The 18,229-nt window shown below is 35.4% G+C and overlaps 1 protein-coding gene across 6 annotated transcripts in view; it reads left to right on the forward strand.

Moving 5' to 3' along the window:
* The window catches only part of BBS9 (Bardet-Biedl syndrome 9), a 304,742-nt gene that overhangs the window by 107,676 nt on the left and 178,837 nt on the right, over positions 1–18,229 (forward strand). Inside the window, exon 20 of one of the 6 annotated variants that reach the window (XM_054193658.1) lies at positions 12,201–12,275. The exons of the other annotated variants lie outside the window; for them this stretch is intronic. Within the exon in view, the coding sequence (XP_054049633.1) occupies positions 12,201–12,212 (12 nt within the window). The 3' untranslated portion in view covers positions 12,213–12,275. Of the gene's footprint in view, positions 1–12,200; positions 12,276–18,229 lie in introns of those variants that run through there. 6 annotated transcript variants of the gene reach the window in all.

An 18,229-nucleotide genomic window follows, 5' to 3' on the forward strand; every position in this document is an offset into this window, starting at 1 on the left:
GAGAAACAGGAGAGATTCAGGGCCCTGAAATACAGGGCTGTCTTTGTTATGATGATACCAGACCCTTTGCAGCCTTCGTTTTTACTTTTCTGGGCACTGCAAATAGCAGGGGGTATTTGTGCTCTGCACAGAGTCTGACTGTTCATGGAGGTTGCAGGGCAGTAGGGAAGGAGATCTGAGCCTTGGATGGATTTGTGAAGCCTTAGAAGAGAGGTGGGTGCGGGCTGTTTTGAAGTAAGGTATTGTGTAGGAAAGTACTCTCTAGGTATAGTTCTTGGTGCTAGTGAGACTAAGAAGGAAGGTTGATCTTAGCTCAAGGGAGGTACATGTCTGTGAATGGCTGTTGATACTGGTTAAAAAAATAAGAATTCAGGAAAACTGGGCGCTGGAGGAATGTGGTAGAGGTTGTACTTGGAAGAAAAGACAGGTAAGATCACACACTGAAAAGAGGAAGAGAATCTGGAACTTTCAGACAAAATGAGAAATTATTTTTATGCATACTACTTTGCCTTGGTTTTTAAATCTAAATAATTGATTTATAGAGGCCTAGAAATTATTTAAAACAGGATTGGGTGTTTAGATTTTGCATGTCCTGATTGGGAGGGGAAAGGAGGGTGGAGGGGGAGAAAACCCAGAAAGTACAGAAGCTAGTCATGCTTCAAAGCAATAATAAATATTTGGTAAAGATAAAGCAACATTTATGCTGCTTTTACACTTTTGTCACAGTTGATTCTTTTCATCTAGTAAAGATAATAAATGAATAATCATAAAATATTTGTGTTTGAAAGTTCTTCCTTGGTTTTCATGAAGAGTATTTATTTTCCATCAGTCCATTACAGTGTAACATTGATTGGTACATGTAATGTATTATTCATACTGTTCTAGTTTCATCCCATTAGCAATGCCAACATTATGCTGAATTCTGCAGTGGTAATCTTGTGTGAAGAGTCTTTGTATAGTGACTTGTGCTGTGGTTCAGATCCTGTTTCACATCTAGTGACAAGACAGGGCGAACAACAGCACCTTGTTGATACTACTCAGACTTTGTTCCCTTTCCTCCCCCCCAGTGCAATGAGAATCGTAAATGTACTGTAGACCTATAAACCAAGTTGTGAAAGGCAGAATGTGTATCAGAACTGGTTTATTTTTAGTTCTTGTATTATATCTTTGTTTCCCTGATAGCTAATGTCTTTAGAACAGCCAAATAACTAAACCCATCACACTACAAAAATAACAAGAACAGAATTAAAACCAGCCTTCAGATAAAATAGTCTGGCATTTTTGTCCACATGTGGGCTCCTATGGGTATACTTTTGATCATGTAAGTTGTTGTGCGTAGAACTGATTTAAATGTGTGCTAAAGCCAACTACTCAGCATGGTTAAGTTTACTGAAGGTCTGCCTAGTGCTAGTACAAAAAAAACCCAAAAACTTTTTCATTTGAATCTTTAACATTTGCTTCTTTAACATTTAGTACAGGAACTTTCTTCATGTGGAAAAGGCCCAGCCCAATGTCAGTCAAATTCAATGATAAACTGTTCATTGATTGAATTTGGGACTGGCCTGTTTAGGTGAATATTTAAGATTTCATTTTTTTTCTCTGAAAAAAAAAAAAAAGGACTTCTCCATTTGATATTCTGAGAATCTAGGCCATAAAAAAATGAAATCTCTAGACAGATGAATGAAGATTAATTTGAAAAATATCTTAGTTCCTAAATACCTAGGATATGGAATTACAAGGAAATAAAATTGAAAGTTTGAAGAATGTTTTTTTTCAAATGTTTTCATTTTTTAAAACAGCTGTGTAAACAATGAAACAATCTCTTCCTGGCGTGAATACTTAAAATAAAAAAAAAAAATTCTCATGCTTTAAGGTGGATATGTCATGAAGGAGAAATGGCTGGCATCTGTGAAACCGTATTTCTTTGGATTTTTATCTTTGGAGACAGGGAGAGCCTGAGCAAAATTTGGGAGGGCTGTCTGAGGAATGGGAAACTCATAGATCAACCAAACTGACTCCCATGGTTCTGAAAAAATTAGATGAGGGGTGGCAAAGAGGCACAAGATTTTAAGGGATAAATAAGGTAGAACAGGGAAGACAGCCAGCCTGACATACAAAAGTAATAGATTCAATAGTCAAGGAAGAGTATACCAAAGGAATAGAAAACAAAAGTTTAAAAGAAAAACAATGATTGTGAGTGAGGGTGAGTATTTTTGGCTTTAAGTGTGTTTGTATTCCAAGAGGCATGGTTGTACTTCAGTCTTTATTAGGGTTGGGGAAAAGATTTGTTCAGCCTTTTGGATATAAGGCAGCTAGCATTGTTTAACAGGCTCTCGATATTCTGAAAGGTGCTTGTATATATGCAGATTTTTTTTCTCTGTTTCTCTGACAAGGAAGTGTGCTTGCTGGAACTTATGTCAATAAAGCACTGACATTTCAGAGCTTAAATGAAAATGAGGTAGACAAAAGTCAGTTATTTATAGCAGTGTTAGCATGTCTTCATTGTAGTAAAATTTTATCTGTGAGGTAGTGAGTAGATTTTAATATAGAAAATGTGGGTAAGTTACTGTTTTCAGTGAGTGGTAATATATTCAGGTTTTCTTTGGTTTTACATTAATTTTTACAGAATAGACTTAGATTCATTGCCTAACATGTTTATATCGGTTTTTCAGAAACATGTTTGTGTGTTGTAGACCGAGTGCTTAAAAATATTCTGTCAATGTTCATTAATTGCAGCATGCACATATATAATCTCAGCCAATTAAATCAAATTATTTTTAAAGAATTGATCAAAATCCTAATTAAAACAGTACAGGATGAACCTCTTTTATTGCAAAATCCAGGGAACAGGCTTTAACCAAATGGTCCAAAAATCAGTGAAGTCCCTCCCCAGTGTCTTTCCTCCCCCTTTTACCTGACGATATCCAACGTATGAGGAAAAAAAATTTTTTTTTTTTTTTTTTTACAATATCTTATGTGGTGTTTGACATCCATAAGAGTAGTTACATCTGCATGCATTCCAGTGAATAGGACAGAGTTATGGGGAAAGAATTTAATCTGGCCAGGGTAGCATATGCCATAGCCAAACAGCTCAGTGGGTTATAAGATATTTCTTCTCACTGGCTTGCAGTTTGTATTCTTTATTTTCTGGCCTTAAATTTTGCATTACCGAACTTCATTTGGGTTGGGCTTTGACTGGAGGATCCCATCCCCAGGGTCTTTTCATTGTTAACAGGAATTAAGGAGGGTTGGGACCTGTTATCACACTTATTTCCTAGGGCAGTGCTTTAACTGCTGTGTTAAAGAGTCCTGTGTAAAGATATGCAACTTCCATTAGATGCTTTCCTGCATTTGGCTTTCTGAGTCTTTAGTGGGTAGCAGAGGCTACTGTAGAGCCCCAAGCTACCGTGGGCATACCAGCTGCAGTGCGAGAAGCCAGCAGTAGGATAAGGGAATGTAGGCACGAAATATTCTATAATGCTAGAAGCTGCTGGTCAGTTATGGTCCCAGTAAGAAAGGCATTCAGACTCTGTAAGGTATCTTTCACAATGCTGTTTATTGGAGCCAACACTGTAAGCAGCATAGATAATCTTACATCCCTTTAGATGCTGGGAGCCCCAGGAGGTGTGGCATCAAATGCCTCTCCAACCCAGTGTAGTGGGCAGACATCATCAGTAGAAGATATTCTCCCTTTTGGTCATTCAAGCTATTACAGGATTTTCTTGAAAGACAAAGAAACAACTTGTTTCTACAGTCAAAAAGGAACAATGTTCTCAGGAGACCTTCTTGCTGCACTTTCAGGTAAAGGCAAGGCCATGCAAGTAGCGTAATTGCTGGTATGGAGGTGGAGCTGCCTTGCAGGGTCTTCCATTAAAGTGCGTTGATTGCATTTGTCCTCTGGTCAAGGGATTTGTGCAGCACAACATAGGCCTGATGGCCACACTGGGCTTGCAGCACAGCACTGGCCTGGGCAGGTTAACTGTTGTGTGCACCATGGTCTTCAGTCAGAAGCTCTACAGATATAAAATTTGAATGCAGTACAGTAAATTAGATGTTTTTTAGTACTACTCAATGAAAATTGGTGTTATTTTTTAAAGTAGTCTTATATAATTAGTATATTCATCACAACAGCATTATGCTAGATATAAATTACTTTAAAATATGGCAGGTGATAAAATATTAATTATTCCCAGCTCCAGGAAGATAAAAACTTATTAGTGTAACACAAACTGATTGCATACTAGCATTACCAATATCTTTTTAGCAGATAGCAAGTAACACCAAGGGAATTTACCAAGTAGTATATAATTCTGGGTTTATTCTATAAACAGTATATCTTTTTTTCAAGTTTCATACAGTTAGGGCTAAATTTTCCATGCATACTTCAAACCGAAGCAGTTTGAACACAGCAGTTGAAAACAAAGAATTAGGTCCAGCAGGCGGTCTTTGTCACTTAGATGTTTAGGATTTATATAATCACGTGTAATTAGTTGCATTGCGGGCAGCGTGAACCAGTGAATATACTATGAGAACTGGTACTGGAAGATCTGGGTGTCTTTTCAGCTTTACTATGGTAGCTTTTGCAGTCTTAGGTTGCTATGTTTTGGTATGTAAATGGTACTAACACGTGTACACTAAAAGTGCCATGTAAGTGGTAAATGCTGTTTGCAGAAGATAGTTTGAGACTCAATGTCTTAAGAAATAAGTCCTCTTATTAAACTTTCTTTAATCATAAAGGAAGAATTTTTGTCGTCTAAGGAAATTCTTTCTCCATCTGCCTTTTCTTTTTCCAGTTTTTCAGCTGTGTATTCCTATTAAAACATTATTTTTGTGTAAGTTTTGAGAACTGTACTCCATATTAATGTTTGAAATATTATCTTTAAGTACCTTTTTATTGCTCTGATAAATTTGTTGGAGTTGATAATCCTCTGTGAGATCTTTGTCCAGATATCTGATTTCGCAATTCCTCTTGAAGCGAAACCCAACCATCTCACTGATAACTTAAAAAAGGTGGAAAAAAACCAGCAACAGGAACAAATACTGTTTTGGCCTAAAAATTTGGCTGTGAATTTTAGTATGTTTCAGCAGTCATATTACTACCATGTTGCCTTGATAACTTTTGATCCTTACACATTTCAGGTTAAAGGTACTAGAGTCAGAGGCATATGGCTGTGTATAACATTAGGAAAAACGACAGATCAGCAGATTAATCTGTGAAATTCATCCTCTAAATGCAAAAACTTTATTGAAAGTATTGCATCTTTTTTCTCAGAAGATGCTCTATTGCAGCAGTGTTGACTATTCCTTCAACTGTAGCTTAAAATGGACGTGTGACACCTGTTTCAGCATCCATTTAAACCACGGGTTGATTTTAGTGGTGAAGTTGTAAACCTGTAACGATAAGACTGGAATTTTCTGTATCTTCACAAATTTCACATTACAAGCTTGTGGGATGTTTACGTAGGGGGGTGGAAGACTGATGAAGAAAGATGTTCAATTAAACACAAGTATCCGTTTTCCAATGTGACAATTGATATTCCACTCAGAGGTGCAAAAAAAGTCTTTGTGGGGATTGTTAATAAATGATGAGGAAGCCGTAGAGCACTGCTAGAAGAATTGAACTAAGGTGGCCCATGAGGAGATCTGGGAGTACTTGAGTGTTGCTGAGGGCTCGTTATGGTTTATGTGTTTATTTTCTTGAAGTGAGAGGCACATATACTGAGACTATACTATAGAGCCTTACGGGTGAAATAGTAGTAGAAATTGTACTCTGCAATCACTGTTTTTAAAGCTATTGCTACTATCGTATTGGATGTTTTGTTCCGTCTCAAGGTTATTGTTATATTGAAAGCATACTTAAGGATACTTTTCAGTGGTTTCATAGCACAGGTTGGCATCTGAAAAGAACAGTTACTAAAATATTTTGAGCCTGAATTGGAAGTAATTTTATTACTTTCATTGTATTTTCTTCCACAATTTTATTTTAATTCAATGTCTTTTAACACCTAAAAACCTAGATGTCCAGCAGTCACTTCTTTCTGGCATCCTGAATGTCTACTGCAGATATTTCTTTTTCTCTTTTCTTGCTCTTGCTTTTTCTGCCTTTGTTTTTTCTGCCACATTTAACTAGGCTTTTGTGTTTTTTATGTTTCCCCTATGCAAATAGCATTATTCATTATTCTGGAGTGCATTGTATGTCTTCTCTGGAGATATTTATCTTTTTTTGACAAAATATTTTTTTCATTGGAAAATGCTGAGTCGCTAAAGTTAGCCTGGTAACTAGTGTTAGCCAGTTTCCAGGTTCTCCGAATTATTTGTAGTTGTCAGAATGTTCTATTCAAACATTTTCTATATGGAGCATATGTAGAGATTTCTTGTTCATGTTGAAATTTAAATTGATTTCTATTTTCTAAGACTAAAGGAGAAAATTAGAAAGGTAACATTTTGAAATTAAGCTAAATGAATGTTTCACTTGAATCATTGTTTTCCACTCTTCATATTTTTGCTCTCTAAATGATTTTGTATTCTCCCTATTGAGAGCATGACCATTTCAAAACTCAAACTCCACAAAATTAAAGGGTTCGAAAATGGAATAGTTTTGAAAATTCTACTGGAAAGTTTTAATACTATGTGTTTGCATTGAGATTTTAAATTGCTGAATATTCTGAAAAATGAGAATGTTAAACTCTACACTTCTCTGTGAATTATATTTTTCAAGCTGTTACGTAGGTATGTTTTTATATTCACTAGAGATACAGAAACCATGTAACAAATAATTTTTTGCATTTGAAAGAAGTGAGTCCTTGTTCCCAATCCACTGTTCTCAACATAGCATTCCCTTCCCAGCTAAATTCTAAAGGGAATCCAGATGTTTATTTAAATATTCATAACACAACTGCAGTTAGAGCTGGGAGGATCATAGATACCTGTGTTCATTTCACACTACATTCATCTTGTAGTCAAAAATGTCGTATTCATTGCAGTGCTAGCAGATGAGCTCTTTGACAGGGAAATGCCTTTTTTTTTCCCCCCTCTACAAGTAAGGCTTTATGGAAAAGAGGCAGTAGAGCTGTCTTGGAAAATGTAATGTATTGAGTATTGACCCCAACTCCACAGAAGCAGCTTTGTGTACTGTATTTAAATATTGTATTCTCAAAGAATTCTAATTTATTTGCACGTGCCTTAGCACTGGACGTATCTAGAAAGGGCATAAAACATTTTAAGGAGCCAGTTGCAGCTTTGCAATTAAGGTGGAGCTGAGTTACACATTTAAGATGGGGATTTTCTTTCATTGTTTGTGGAAAAGACAAAGTTTACCATCCTGTCTGACAAGCAGTGAAGCGAGGAGAAAAAAAATTGCAACCTGTCAAATCTTTATTAATTTGTAAAACATCTGAAAAAGACTTTATTTGGCAATGTTTAATGACAGACTTTCCTAAGAATTATGATTAAAATTTAAACGTATGTTACCTGATAAAAATGATGAAATCTCAGTCTGTGTAAAATGTTTATATTGAGGCTGCTTTATCCCTTCAGATATTTGTCCCTGAGAGTGTAAATGGTTAAGGAGATAAAGTGGTGTATTGGACAAATATTAATTCTGGAGTACATGGGAATGTGTGCAGTGAAAGGAAATTTATGCAGGGGAGCGTGAAAGCCACCAGGCAGGGAATTTGGGGTATGTGTATAGAAAGTCATGGGAAGATGCAAGCAGCAGTGGGAATCTGTAAGGTGAAAGGGAGAAGAGGAATGTGCTTTCTGGCTATTCTGAGGAAATAAAGCATCTGGAAACCTTTCCAAACTGGTACTGCATCCTTCTGCTTTTCTTCTTGTTACTGCAAATGAGTCAAAGTCCTAGTGAATATGGCCTTAAAAGCTTTAAAGGAAAAGCAAAAGTAGGGAAGTATGATTGATAATACTAAAATATAAAATAACTTGTAGTCAGCAAAGATGATGTAGGTTATTCTATCAAATGACTAAAGTCCTGACACCACTCTATTCTTCACTTATTTAACGATGTACACCTATACATTTCACTATAGATTTTAATAAACTATGGATTGAAGAATCTAAAATGGGAATTTTTAGTCTATGAGAGCAGGAGCATTAGATGAAAGTAACAAGCAAAGTAGGCATGGTTCTTATGGGAATGATGGAGCATCTTCCATGGAAGATTAGGTACAAATGGTGCTTTTTTTCAGATGTTTTCTTCCATCCTTACTCATGCATTCCTTTTCCAATATGGTATCTATCTAGGTATCTCTATTAGCAGTTGTGACTTTTCCACCCAGATTCAGATGATGATGAATGATAATACAACATATTTGCAATCTCAGCTCATAGCAATGGCTTTTTAAAAACACTGTAATAATGCATTTTACAAGTATAAGTTGCTTTCTGTGTGTCCAGCTTTATTTGGAAGACAAATAATTAATTATTGTAGGCAAGCAGTGTGTACCATTATTGCCTGAAAGGGCTAGACACGTATTTGAAAATACTGTTTTTTCATTCCTTTCAAACCACTGGGAAAATATTTTGAATTAACATAGTGTTTGCTAGTTTGAGTTTACTGGGGTGAATGGTACATGTAGGAAGACTGAACTGTGGGGGAACAGAAATGAAAGCTTTAAATGCCATGTCAGGAATAGGATTCGTGGGCCTGAAAGAAGTTCGGTCCCTTCAGGTTACCCCATCAGAGAAGTGGCCCTTGGGACAAAGCGCGCCCAGAAGGCTGTGCAATTTAGCAGCTGCAGCACTACATTTTGTGTGATTCGAAGCTTACTTTCTTGTTTCCTGCAATGAACAATGATAATGGGAAGTACTGGTCAGTAGGGATAAATGCTAAATCAGTCTTTGGGCCTCCTGCCATATTTTTTGATGCTTGGGCCATCTTATATATAAACCCAGGAGAGTTTAGTAATTATTAGAAGAAAGTGTAATTAATTTATAGAGTTCTAGTTATTTTGCTGAGTACTGTCATTGGAAGTACAATGAAGCCTTTAAGTAACGTCCAGTCGCTGTATAAAGCTGTCTTGTGGCTGCTAAACTTTCACATTATACTGAAGTTGGATATAAACACTCCTTTTATAACTTGCATGTCACTGAAGTACGCAGATGTCTTGGCTCTGAAAGCACATTTATGAAATGAGTGCTGTACTGGAGTTATGCCAGGATTGAGACGCGGTAGTTTGAGGAGGAGTCCTAATACCTCTCAGGATGGGAGGTCAGCTGAATAAGTGGGCCTCCCTTGTTCTGGCAGCAGAGTACTAGTCCTGAGAGAGTGTGCTCCATGCATATTAGTTGCATTATGCCACAGTTCACTTCTGAAAAATCTGTATTATAACACTTCTTTGGTCCTTGTTGAAAAGGGTCGGTTCTGTTTAGTGTAGGTGGTACGCCCTGTTAAATAGGAAAATTAGAAAGAAAAAAAAAATCAGGAAAATTTGTATTACTTTTTGACTTAAATTCGTGATGATTTTGTGCAAGCGTATAGGAAATGCATAGATTCCTCATGTTTATTTTAGATAGCTGATAGGCGGATGTGGTTTGATACAGTTAGTAGTGTGTTATATAGTGTGTGCAAATATGTATTTGTGTGTGTATATTTGTATGCATATAAAACACAGAGTTTGTAAAGATAACTGTAGAATACCTTTAGCAGCATAAATTGTTTGATTTCTAGGATGTTTCACATGTGAATGAAGTGTTCATAATAAAACAGGTAGGACAGCCATGTCTCCATTGCCAGATGGAGACATGGCTGTACATCAGCCAAGTTGGATATTATACTTTCGTTTGTTTAGACGTAATATGTTATATAATTTGGTAAAAATGTGGTGGAACAGAGTTCTTTTTTGGATAATTTACACTGTAGTTTTGATCTCTCATGTGAGACTGAGGTGAGAGATTTTATTCTAGTTATTTAGCACATGAGGAATTGATGGGAGACAGTTGAGCCTAGAGTTGAAGCACTTGTTTTTCAACACTGAGCCACTTTCTTCCTCTAGTAATAATGATGAGATGTGAGATAAAATTGACTGTAGTCATATATATTTTACATTTCAACATTACATCTATTAGGCAAGATCCTTGGCTTTGCAACAAAACTGTCTCAGTATCAGAAATGATCCTATGAGAATTCTCGTTTTGGTAGGGTATGTCTGTAATTTGTTACGGGCAGATATGGGTTAATTCTGGCCATGCTGCAATTCTGAAGTTGTGGTGTGACACGCTGTGCCCGAGTTCACTGGGTTAGCACAGCAGCAAAATTTCTGGGCTAGAGCTGACTTGCACCTGGCTGACCCGTTCACGTAGTGGCTAGAGAATATTGTGCCATCTGTACTTACCTTCTTAGATTTGTTTTTTTTAGGTGCTTGTAGGAGGATATAGAAATACCAGTTACTCATGAGATCCCTATATAGGGTCATGCTTGAGTACCCCTGGGACTAGCTGCATGGTTTCTGTGGCTACAGAAAACTAGGTATAAGTGTCTCAGGTCACTTTTGCTGCAAGACAGCATAATGCACCAATTGCACAAAGCTCAGGCACGTTGGAGAACAGGACCCCTTATTTCTTTTGCATTGCTGCAACGTGTTAGTGCTGTCTTTCAAATCCATAATGTAAGTAAGTTGCTTACAGAGGTCTTACATTCAGACGTACAGATCTTGGATAATTACATTCTCAAGCTTATAGATGATGTATGAAATTGCTTTTAAAGAAATACTGGGTTTTGATGGAAAAAATGTTATTGTTGGCTTTTTTTATTTTCCATGTTTTATGAAAAAAAAATGGTTGAGATATTTGTGCTGGTTGCTATCAAAGAGTAAGATAAAATGTTTTGCTTTAAACGCTTTTTGTGCAATGTCCATTTCAGGAATACTTCGTGTAGTTCTTGGGTAAAGATAGAAAAATTATTTTATTTCCTGTCTATTGTAATACTCTGCAGTTAAGCTGTACAAGTAAAGGATCTAGTCGTGTCCCTCCAGCTCATTAATCTAAAATGCAAATATGCGTTCTACCTTTTTGCAAGTAACTTCTGCCTGATGAACAGCACAACAAATTAGCCATAGATAGCAGAAAAAAAATCCAGAGGGAAGTGCTACGTATGGAGTGCCACGGAAATGATTAATGTTAGTCAACAGAGTCTTTCATTTAAACATTTAGTCCTCTCATGGTGACTTATTTTCAGCAAAACTGAACAATGCTTTCAATTTTTATAAAAGGCTTATTTTATTTGCATATGCACACACAATCACACATTATACATGGTACTGTCCTGTTGGTGGATTTTTCTTTGCAACAGCAGAATACCATTAAATTGTTTTCAGATTTTGATTTGCTGTAATGCTGAGATCCTTCTCTGCAGATCTGCTACATAACCATAGACATATCCTCCCCTATATTATGCAGCTAATTATTTCTGCCTAAATGCAATACTTAATTTTCTTTCTTTGCTTCTGTTGAATAGCAAACTTCTTAAACCTTCAGTTTCTCAGAATTATTTGGAGGTTTCATCCTGTTCTTTGGTATGTCCTCAGGATGTGGTATTGTGTGTTGCTGTCTGGGTGTATTTTTTATTCTGTGCTGTAGGTGACTAATGAAAATGTGAAATGCGGTATTCAGGACAGACCCCTTTAGTTTCCTACTGGCAATCCTCTGGATTTCCTACTGGATCCTCTCTTACATTTACACAATTTACTGATAATCTCTGAGGACACTTCCAAATGGCGTTTACTACTGGAATTTCATTCCCCAAGTGGTGCATTCCTCAATGTACATTTAATGACATTGTCCAAATGAATGGATACATTGACACTTTACTTTTTTATTATTTCTTACAGTTGGTTAAAAAATTCCAGCAAAACCTACAAAATGTAAATCTCTCAAAAAAGTTTGCATACCTGAATTTGGCAAAAATGCTGTTGATGACTAAAAAGTTCTTTGAGTTATTTTTAAAGTAGAATGTTTTCTCCACTGTGTGCTGACATGTTTGTTTATCTTTTGGTATTTAAGAAAGGTTCCTCTATAAATTTACTTGACATCATCAATGAATAAATGAGAAGTGCTGTACACTTTGTGATTTAATAATTTGCCTCATTCATTTGTAGGTTTCGAGGGTGTGTTTGATTTAATAAGCTAGTGGCACCATTTCTTTAGATGGAAAATCTGAAAGCTGTTTCTGTATTCTTCCCTGTTTTCAGGCACTGTTTTAAACACCTTAGATAAGTAGTCAAACTGAAGGTTGCAATTAATTGTCCAAAACATGGGAATGGAATGCTGGTCTGGCATAACCCAAATGAGTTGCACTGAATTTGGCATGGAGCATAAAAGAAGGTGAAGTCACTTTTAATGATATGTCCCAATTCGTAAACAGGTGTTTGCCCAAGGGGAACACACCAGAGTTACATATGTGAACATTTCTAGTCCTTCCCTCCCCCAAAATATATTATGTCAATCCTTTTAGCAATTCATGTTCAGTGAGGTATTGCTTGCAGCAGTGAAAGAGATTGGATTCCAGAAATTGTGGCACTCTTTTTATCTATTAACCCATCTAATGAATGGTGTTTTAAAATTTGATTGGCAGCTTCTTTTCCTATCTTAATTAAATTGCTCCTTCACCCCCAGTGTCTTTGAAGGACAGAGCCTTTGTTAAAGTTGTCAAGTTAGTCTTTTATTGTTTGTTTCCATGGGGAACAGAGCTTGTTGACAAGTTAAGATAAAGGTGCGTAATCAAGAATATACTTGTTAAAATACTCATTAAAAACGTCTTAATAGTGCTAACTAGGACAAAGAAGAAAATGTGCCCAGTGACATTATGTTCTTCTCCACCTGAGATGCAAAGAGCTTGTAACATATTTACTAAATCAAATTCGTTAGCTAAGATAAAGATTAAAAAAAAAAAAAGGTAGTAAAGTTGTTCTGAAAGCATGAAGGCAGCTAGATGCATTGAGAGAAAAGAATTCAGTCAAAAAGTATTCTGTTTCTTTGGTAGTACTGGGTCAGCCCTTGCTTAATTTCTATTGAAGGGAAAATGTGATTAAGTCAACACTATAGAAAAATATTGTAGGTGTTAAAGGGGAAAAAATCTTGATGGGGAAGACAATTGTTAAAGAGTCTGTTTATTAAAATATTTGGTTTTAAATTAAATGTGGATTAGAAGCAAATTATTTTAAGGTCACCAATTGTGAGTTATTAAACTAATCTCCTGCAATTTGCATTTTAATATGCACCAGTAGAAATTGCTTTCTTGAACCATTTCAAGGCTTTATTTGCATGTACATTTGACTTGAGGCCAAAGTGCGCTATGCATTATTTGAAGTTCACTGACATTTCTCACGTAGATGTATTCCTGTTTATCGGAACCAGGTGGCTGTAAAAATTTGTCAGTTTAAGGAGACAGAATTTTCACTGGCTTGAAGAAGAGGTAGAAACCCAATTAGAAACAATGCTGTTAGGAATGTATTTGCCATTCACATTAATCTCACGGGCCTGGAAGACCATTGCTTGTAAAATTGTCCTCTATGATCACAACTTTTTGTAAGGAGTTCTACAGATTCTGACCTCTTTGCAAAAAAATTCTTTGCACACTTAAATTATCTGATGAAGAGTTGTACATTTTGCGCTTTTCTTACAAAATATAATAAACCAGCATAAAAACTTAGCTGGATTGATGATTCAAATTAAAGATCATTCAACTAATGCATTCTAAAGCAATTACAAATTGTGTTAGAATGAGAAAAAATTCAGGCTACAGTGTTCCTATCAGTGATACAAAAAAAGTGGTGGGAGTGTATTGCTCTTGATTTTTCTATTAGTTCTTAACCTAAAACAATGTATTACAGAAAAAGATTAAAGAGCCCAATTTATTTTTAAAATTGGGCATTTCTACATTAAAATAATTTCTTGGGCTGCTAAGCAGTCAGAACAAGATTGGAAAGTGGTGAAGATGTTACAAAAACATATGCTTTTCTTGCTACCCGCATAGTATATGGTGCCATGGGTTAATGTATTAGCCTTTCAATTATGGGGATCTTATTCAGGTAATATGTGGAACATATTTGTTTTGACAGGTATATTGGTACCTATTGTCAGATCACTAATTACTTGGATATCAATAAAAGTCGTTGTAATTGGATATAAGGAAAAGCTCTTTACTTGTTTGACTCCTAAAAATGACTACGAATAGGACCAGACAGACAAGTCTCATGTTTTGCCTGACAGATTCTCAAATTAAATGCTAATTGCTTTCTTGAGAGAATAGTTTTCAGTAGTGAAGATGTATCCCTAAAAATATCCTTTTCTGTATTATACATAGAATATACATATTCTCCATATATAGAGACAATATGTATATTCTCTTTCTCAAAATTTCCTATTCTAAAAATATCCAGTGTTCTCCCTGGCTGTGGAGAATAGAACCCAGGAATCCTTAGTGATTGAGTCCTGCAAATCTTAACTCCCATGACAAATTCGGAGTAAAATTAGTGTCCCAGCCAATGTAGAGGACTGTAGATTATAAGCAAAATCTGACCCTTACTGAGAAGCAAACAACTGTTGAGCGAGCTGTGTTACTGTGGAACATCACTGCCTGCATACTTCCAGTTTACACGAAGATTTCATAATATAATCTGAAGTTTGAATAATGTAAAATATAGTGGAAAGTTTAAATACAGCCACCCAAGACCTTATTTGATAACATAATCATCTCATAGCAAATTGACAAGCACATCAGCATTATAGGCATAAATGCCACTGGTGCTTTCAAACACATTTCACAGTGTGTTTACATACTAAAATATCTGTATACATACTGAGATAGTTTGCTCATCATATGAAATCTAAGAGCACACTGCTAATAAAATCTACATTTTCTGTGTATGTAAAGTGAACTCTTTAAAAAATGAGTCGTAAATTAGTTTATTGGATTAACTTAAAGCAAATGGGCTGATATTTTGCTCTTTGAACTTGTGGCATCAGATGTTCATGAAGCAGAGAGGAATGGAAGGAAATAGAGATTATATTATTAACTATTTCAATTGTCGTAATTACATTTGTGACACAGATTAAAGGAAAAGCTCTAGGAATAAGTATAGTGCAGGTGTGGGTTTTCTTTTCCGCGGAGGTATTTATGTGTCTCGAAGCAGTATCAGGCAGATTGAGAACAGAAGATAGGGACAAAAGATCACAGCACAATAGAGAAGAAACCTGCTTGATCCCCTGCCTATTTAAGTTAATTAGTTAATAGCATATTTTTCCTCCAGCTTTCTTCTGATGGGTTTGAAATGTGTGTATAAGGGTCAGTATGAAGGGGCTGTTCCGCACACGGGGATGTTAGAATATTATTTTGCATTTAAATCTTCAAGAATCTGAAAAGTTCCAGTTACCTGAAACTGATGCATTCATACTAGATGTTTTTCTTTCTCTTAGGAGTGTGTTTTATTGATTTTTTTTTTTTTTTCCCAGCTGTGATGAGACATAGTAATTTCAAGAAGCAGAAATGTTGAATATATATTCTTCATTGATCTAAAGGGAAAAGTTGTGTTCCTATCAAATGATGTAATAGTTTCCAGTAGTCACTAAGGAAAATATTAAACAGTACTATAAACCTTTTAAAATCCTCATGTAAGAATCCACATGTAAGAATTCTAAAGGTTTGGGCAAACAATTCCCTGTAGAAGTAAGGTTAATAAGAAGTGACAAAACAGGGCAGTTCCAGAGAACTAGGTAAAGCTGATGTTCAAGTGAATTACAGGAAGACTGAGACAAGTGTAAGGTTGTTTGCCTGACATTAATGCTAGGTAAAATAATGGAATGGCTGAAATGGAATTATGTTGAAGTTATGTGGAAGTATAATATAATCAATAATGACACAAATTTATGGAAAGATGTGAGTTTTTTATTTATAGTCTTTTAATTATATGTTTAGTTTAAATTATTAAAAAAATAATTTATGTTCAGATTCCATAAAACTCCTTATTGATTATATGCTATTGAATTTTGTTATGCAGCAGTTAAGGAAAAAGCTGTATGTTCAGGATTCTGTTTTGTAACTGCCATTGTTGTTAACTCTGTGTAGTTTGCCTCCCATTTCTACTGTTTGTTATTAATGTTATTTTGCAATATCACCACAAAAGGACAGGGAAGATTGGGGTTACCTGAAGATAAAGGAGAGGGGGCTAAAATTACACTGCTTTTCAAAGAGCTGCTAGATGGATTACAGATTCAGGTAATAACCTTTTTGTAAAATCTGTTGGTATGTCATCTGTGAAACACTGTCATCAAAGCTAAAAGAAAAGAGTGTCTTGACATCCTGTCATACATAGGTATGCTCCTAACTCATCTACTGTTAGAAGTTATATCAAATGACTAAAAAAAAAAATCTTTGCAATATTTTCATAGATTGATAATAAAGAAATAAATTGATAAATACCCAGTTGAAGCATGTTGAAAATTGGAAGATACTTGAAAAGAAAACAAGTGATTATGGAGGAGTAAACTGTTAAGTGAAGCAGCAGATGAATTGAGAGAGGCACCACTGGCTGATAGCACATGGAGAAAAACAGATAAGAGGAGCACTCACTAGAAAAGACTAAATGAAAGAGGGCAGTTTCCAATTAGCAGTGATAATTACTGACACAAGTACCCCCTTGCCATTTTGAAAGAGATTTTGTCCATCAGTACTCTGATAATAACTCTTGATAATGGTGGTGATCGTCAAATGCTGAAAATGCTAAGTATTAACTTTGAGGGAAAGAATTTTTTCATTTAATATAGAGCTACTTTTTATCAAGTGAATTATAACATTGGGGTAACTCTTTGATAAAGTTAAATGTAGTTGCAGGTTTTCTTTTTCTGTGAATGTTGTTATGAGTGATAGCAGGTGAGTATGTTTCATCCACACACAGAAAATTGCTATTTAAGAATAAAATTATATATTAAGAATTATATGTACTTATTTATTATCTTTATATATTTTAATATATATATGAAATTATGTGATTAAGAATTAGAATTAAATATGGGGGGAATAAGTATTTTGCTATCTCATTTACATTTTGCATTTGATTTTTCCTCGTGTTAAATCTCAGTTATGCTGAAGTCAGTGACAAAGCTTTCTTTAACTTAAAGAAAATTTCTTCCTTTATTAATGTAGAGTCAATTTTATTTTTTACAATTGGTCAATATTTTAATTTTTAAGTATTTACTATAGAACAACTGTGGAGCAAAAATCCACGTTTTTAGATTTGTGGAAAAAAAAAAAAGACTATGAAGCTTGACCTACATATACTGTATGTAAGAAATTTACTTAAAATTATTTACTTTTACAGGACATACTAGAATTCAGTACTTCAATTTTAATGGAAAACTGAAAAACCATTCTGATCACATGAAATTCTGTTCTCTATATTTTGCTTTTGTCTTGAAGTATTGTGAACACTGGGAAAAAATGCCATTCATGACTGTGTCGCAAAAATTTTACTCTTATCCTGTCTCATCAGTACTTAAGGGGATGATCACTAACTCATGCCTACAGATGCTGTATTAGGGTTAGCTGATATTGTAAAAATTAAAGCGTGTAACGTCCTCCAACTTTTATAGCTGTTTTTAAGGAAGAAGAAAGGTAAACTGTATAAGGAAGGGACAATTCTAAGGGGGTCCTGATGTATAGAGCGGTGTGGCACAAGAATACATCTCTCCTGGAGTTCTTAAGAACATAGTAACTTTTTGCTTAAAATCTATTATTCAGTTTCTTATTTCAGTGAAGTTAAGGGAAGGGCATTTATTGATAATGATGTTTGACTCTAATGAGATGAAATTGCCCTTTCATACTATTTCTCATATGTTTCATTACAGTATTTACTGCTAAAGATCATCTGTGCATATCTCTTGAATAGGTTGGGTTTGCTCTGTTATGCTATGGGTGAGCGAGATTAACAACAGCAGTTTTCATCTAGAGAAGTTAGAATTCCTCTGTAGTCAATAGAGAGAAAGAAGGGTCTTCTGGAGTCAAAGGCACTTCTGTCATTGAAACAAAAAAGGCAATGGTCCCTCCACATTTATAGAGGACATTAAGGGAAACTAGCCACCTCATCTTAGAATTTGTCTTTGTGGATTCCACTCTGTTTTAAACAGCTATGTTCTTGTACTTGCTCCAAAAGAAAAGAAGGCTGCATCTTCCTGGTTCTGCATAGTTTCTTCGCTCTGTGAGGGTAGCAGACATTTTTTCCTC

The sequence above is a fragment of the Rissa tridactyla genome, chromosome 2, assembly GCF_028500815.1.
Source record: "Rissa tridactyla isolate bRisTri1 chromosome 2, bRisTri1.patW.cur.20221130, whole genome shotgun sequence".
In the NCBI taxonomy this organism is placed as follows: Eukaryota; Metazoa; Chordata; class Aves; order Charadriiformes; family Laridae; genus Rissa; species Rissa tridactyla.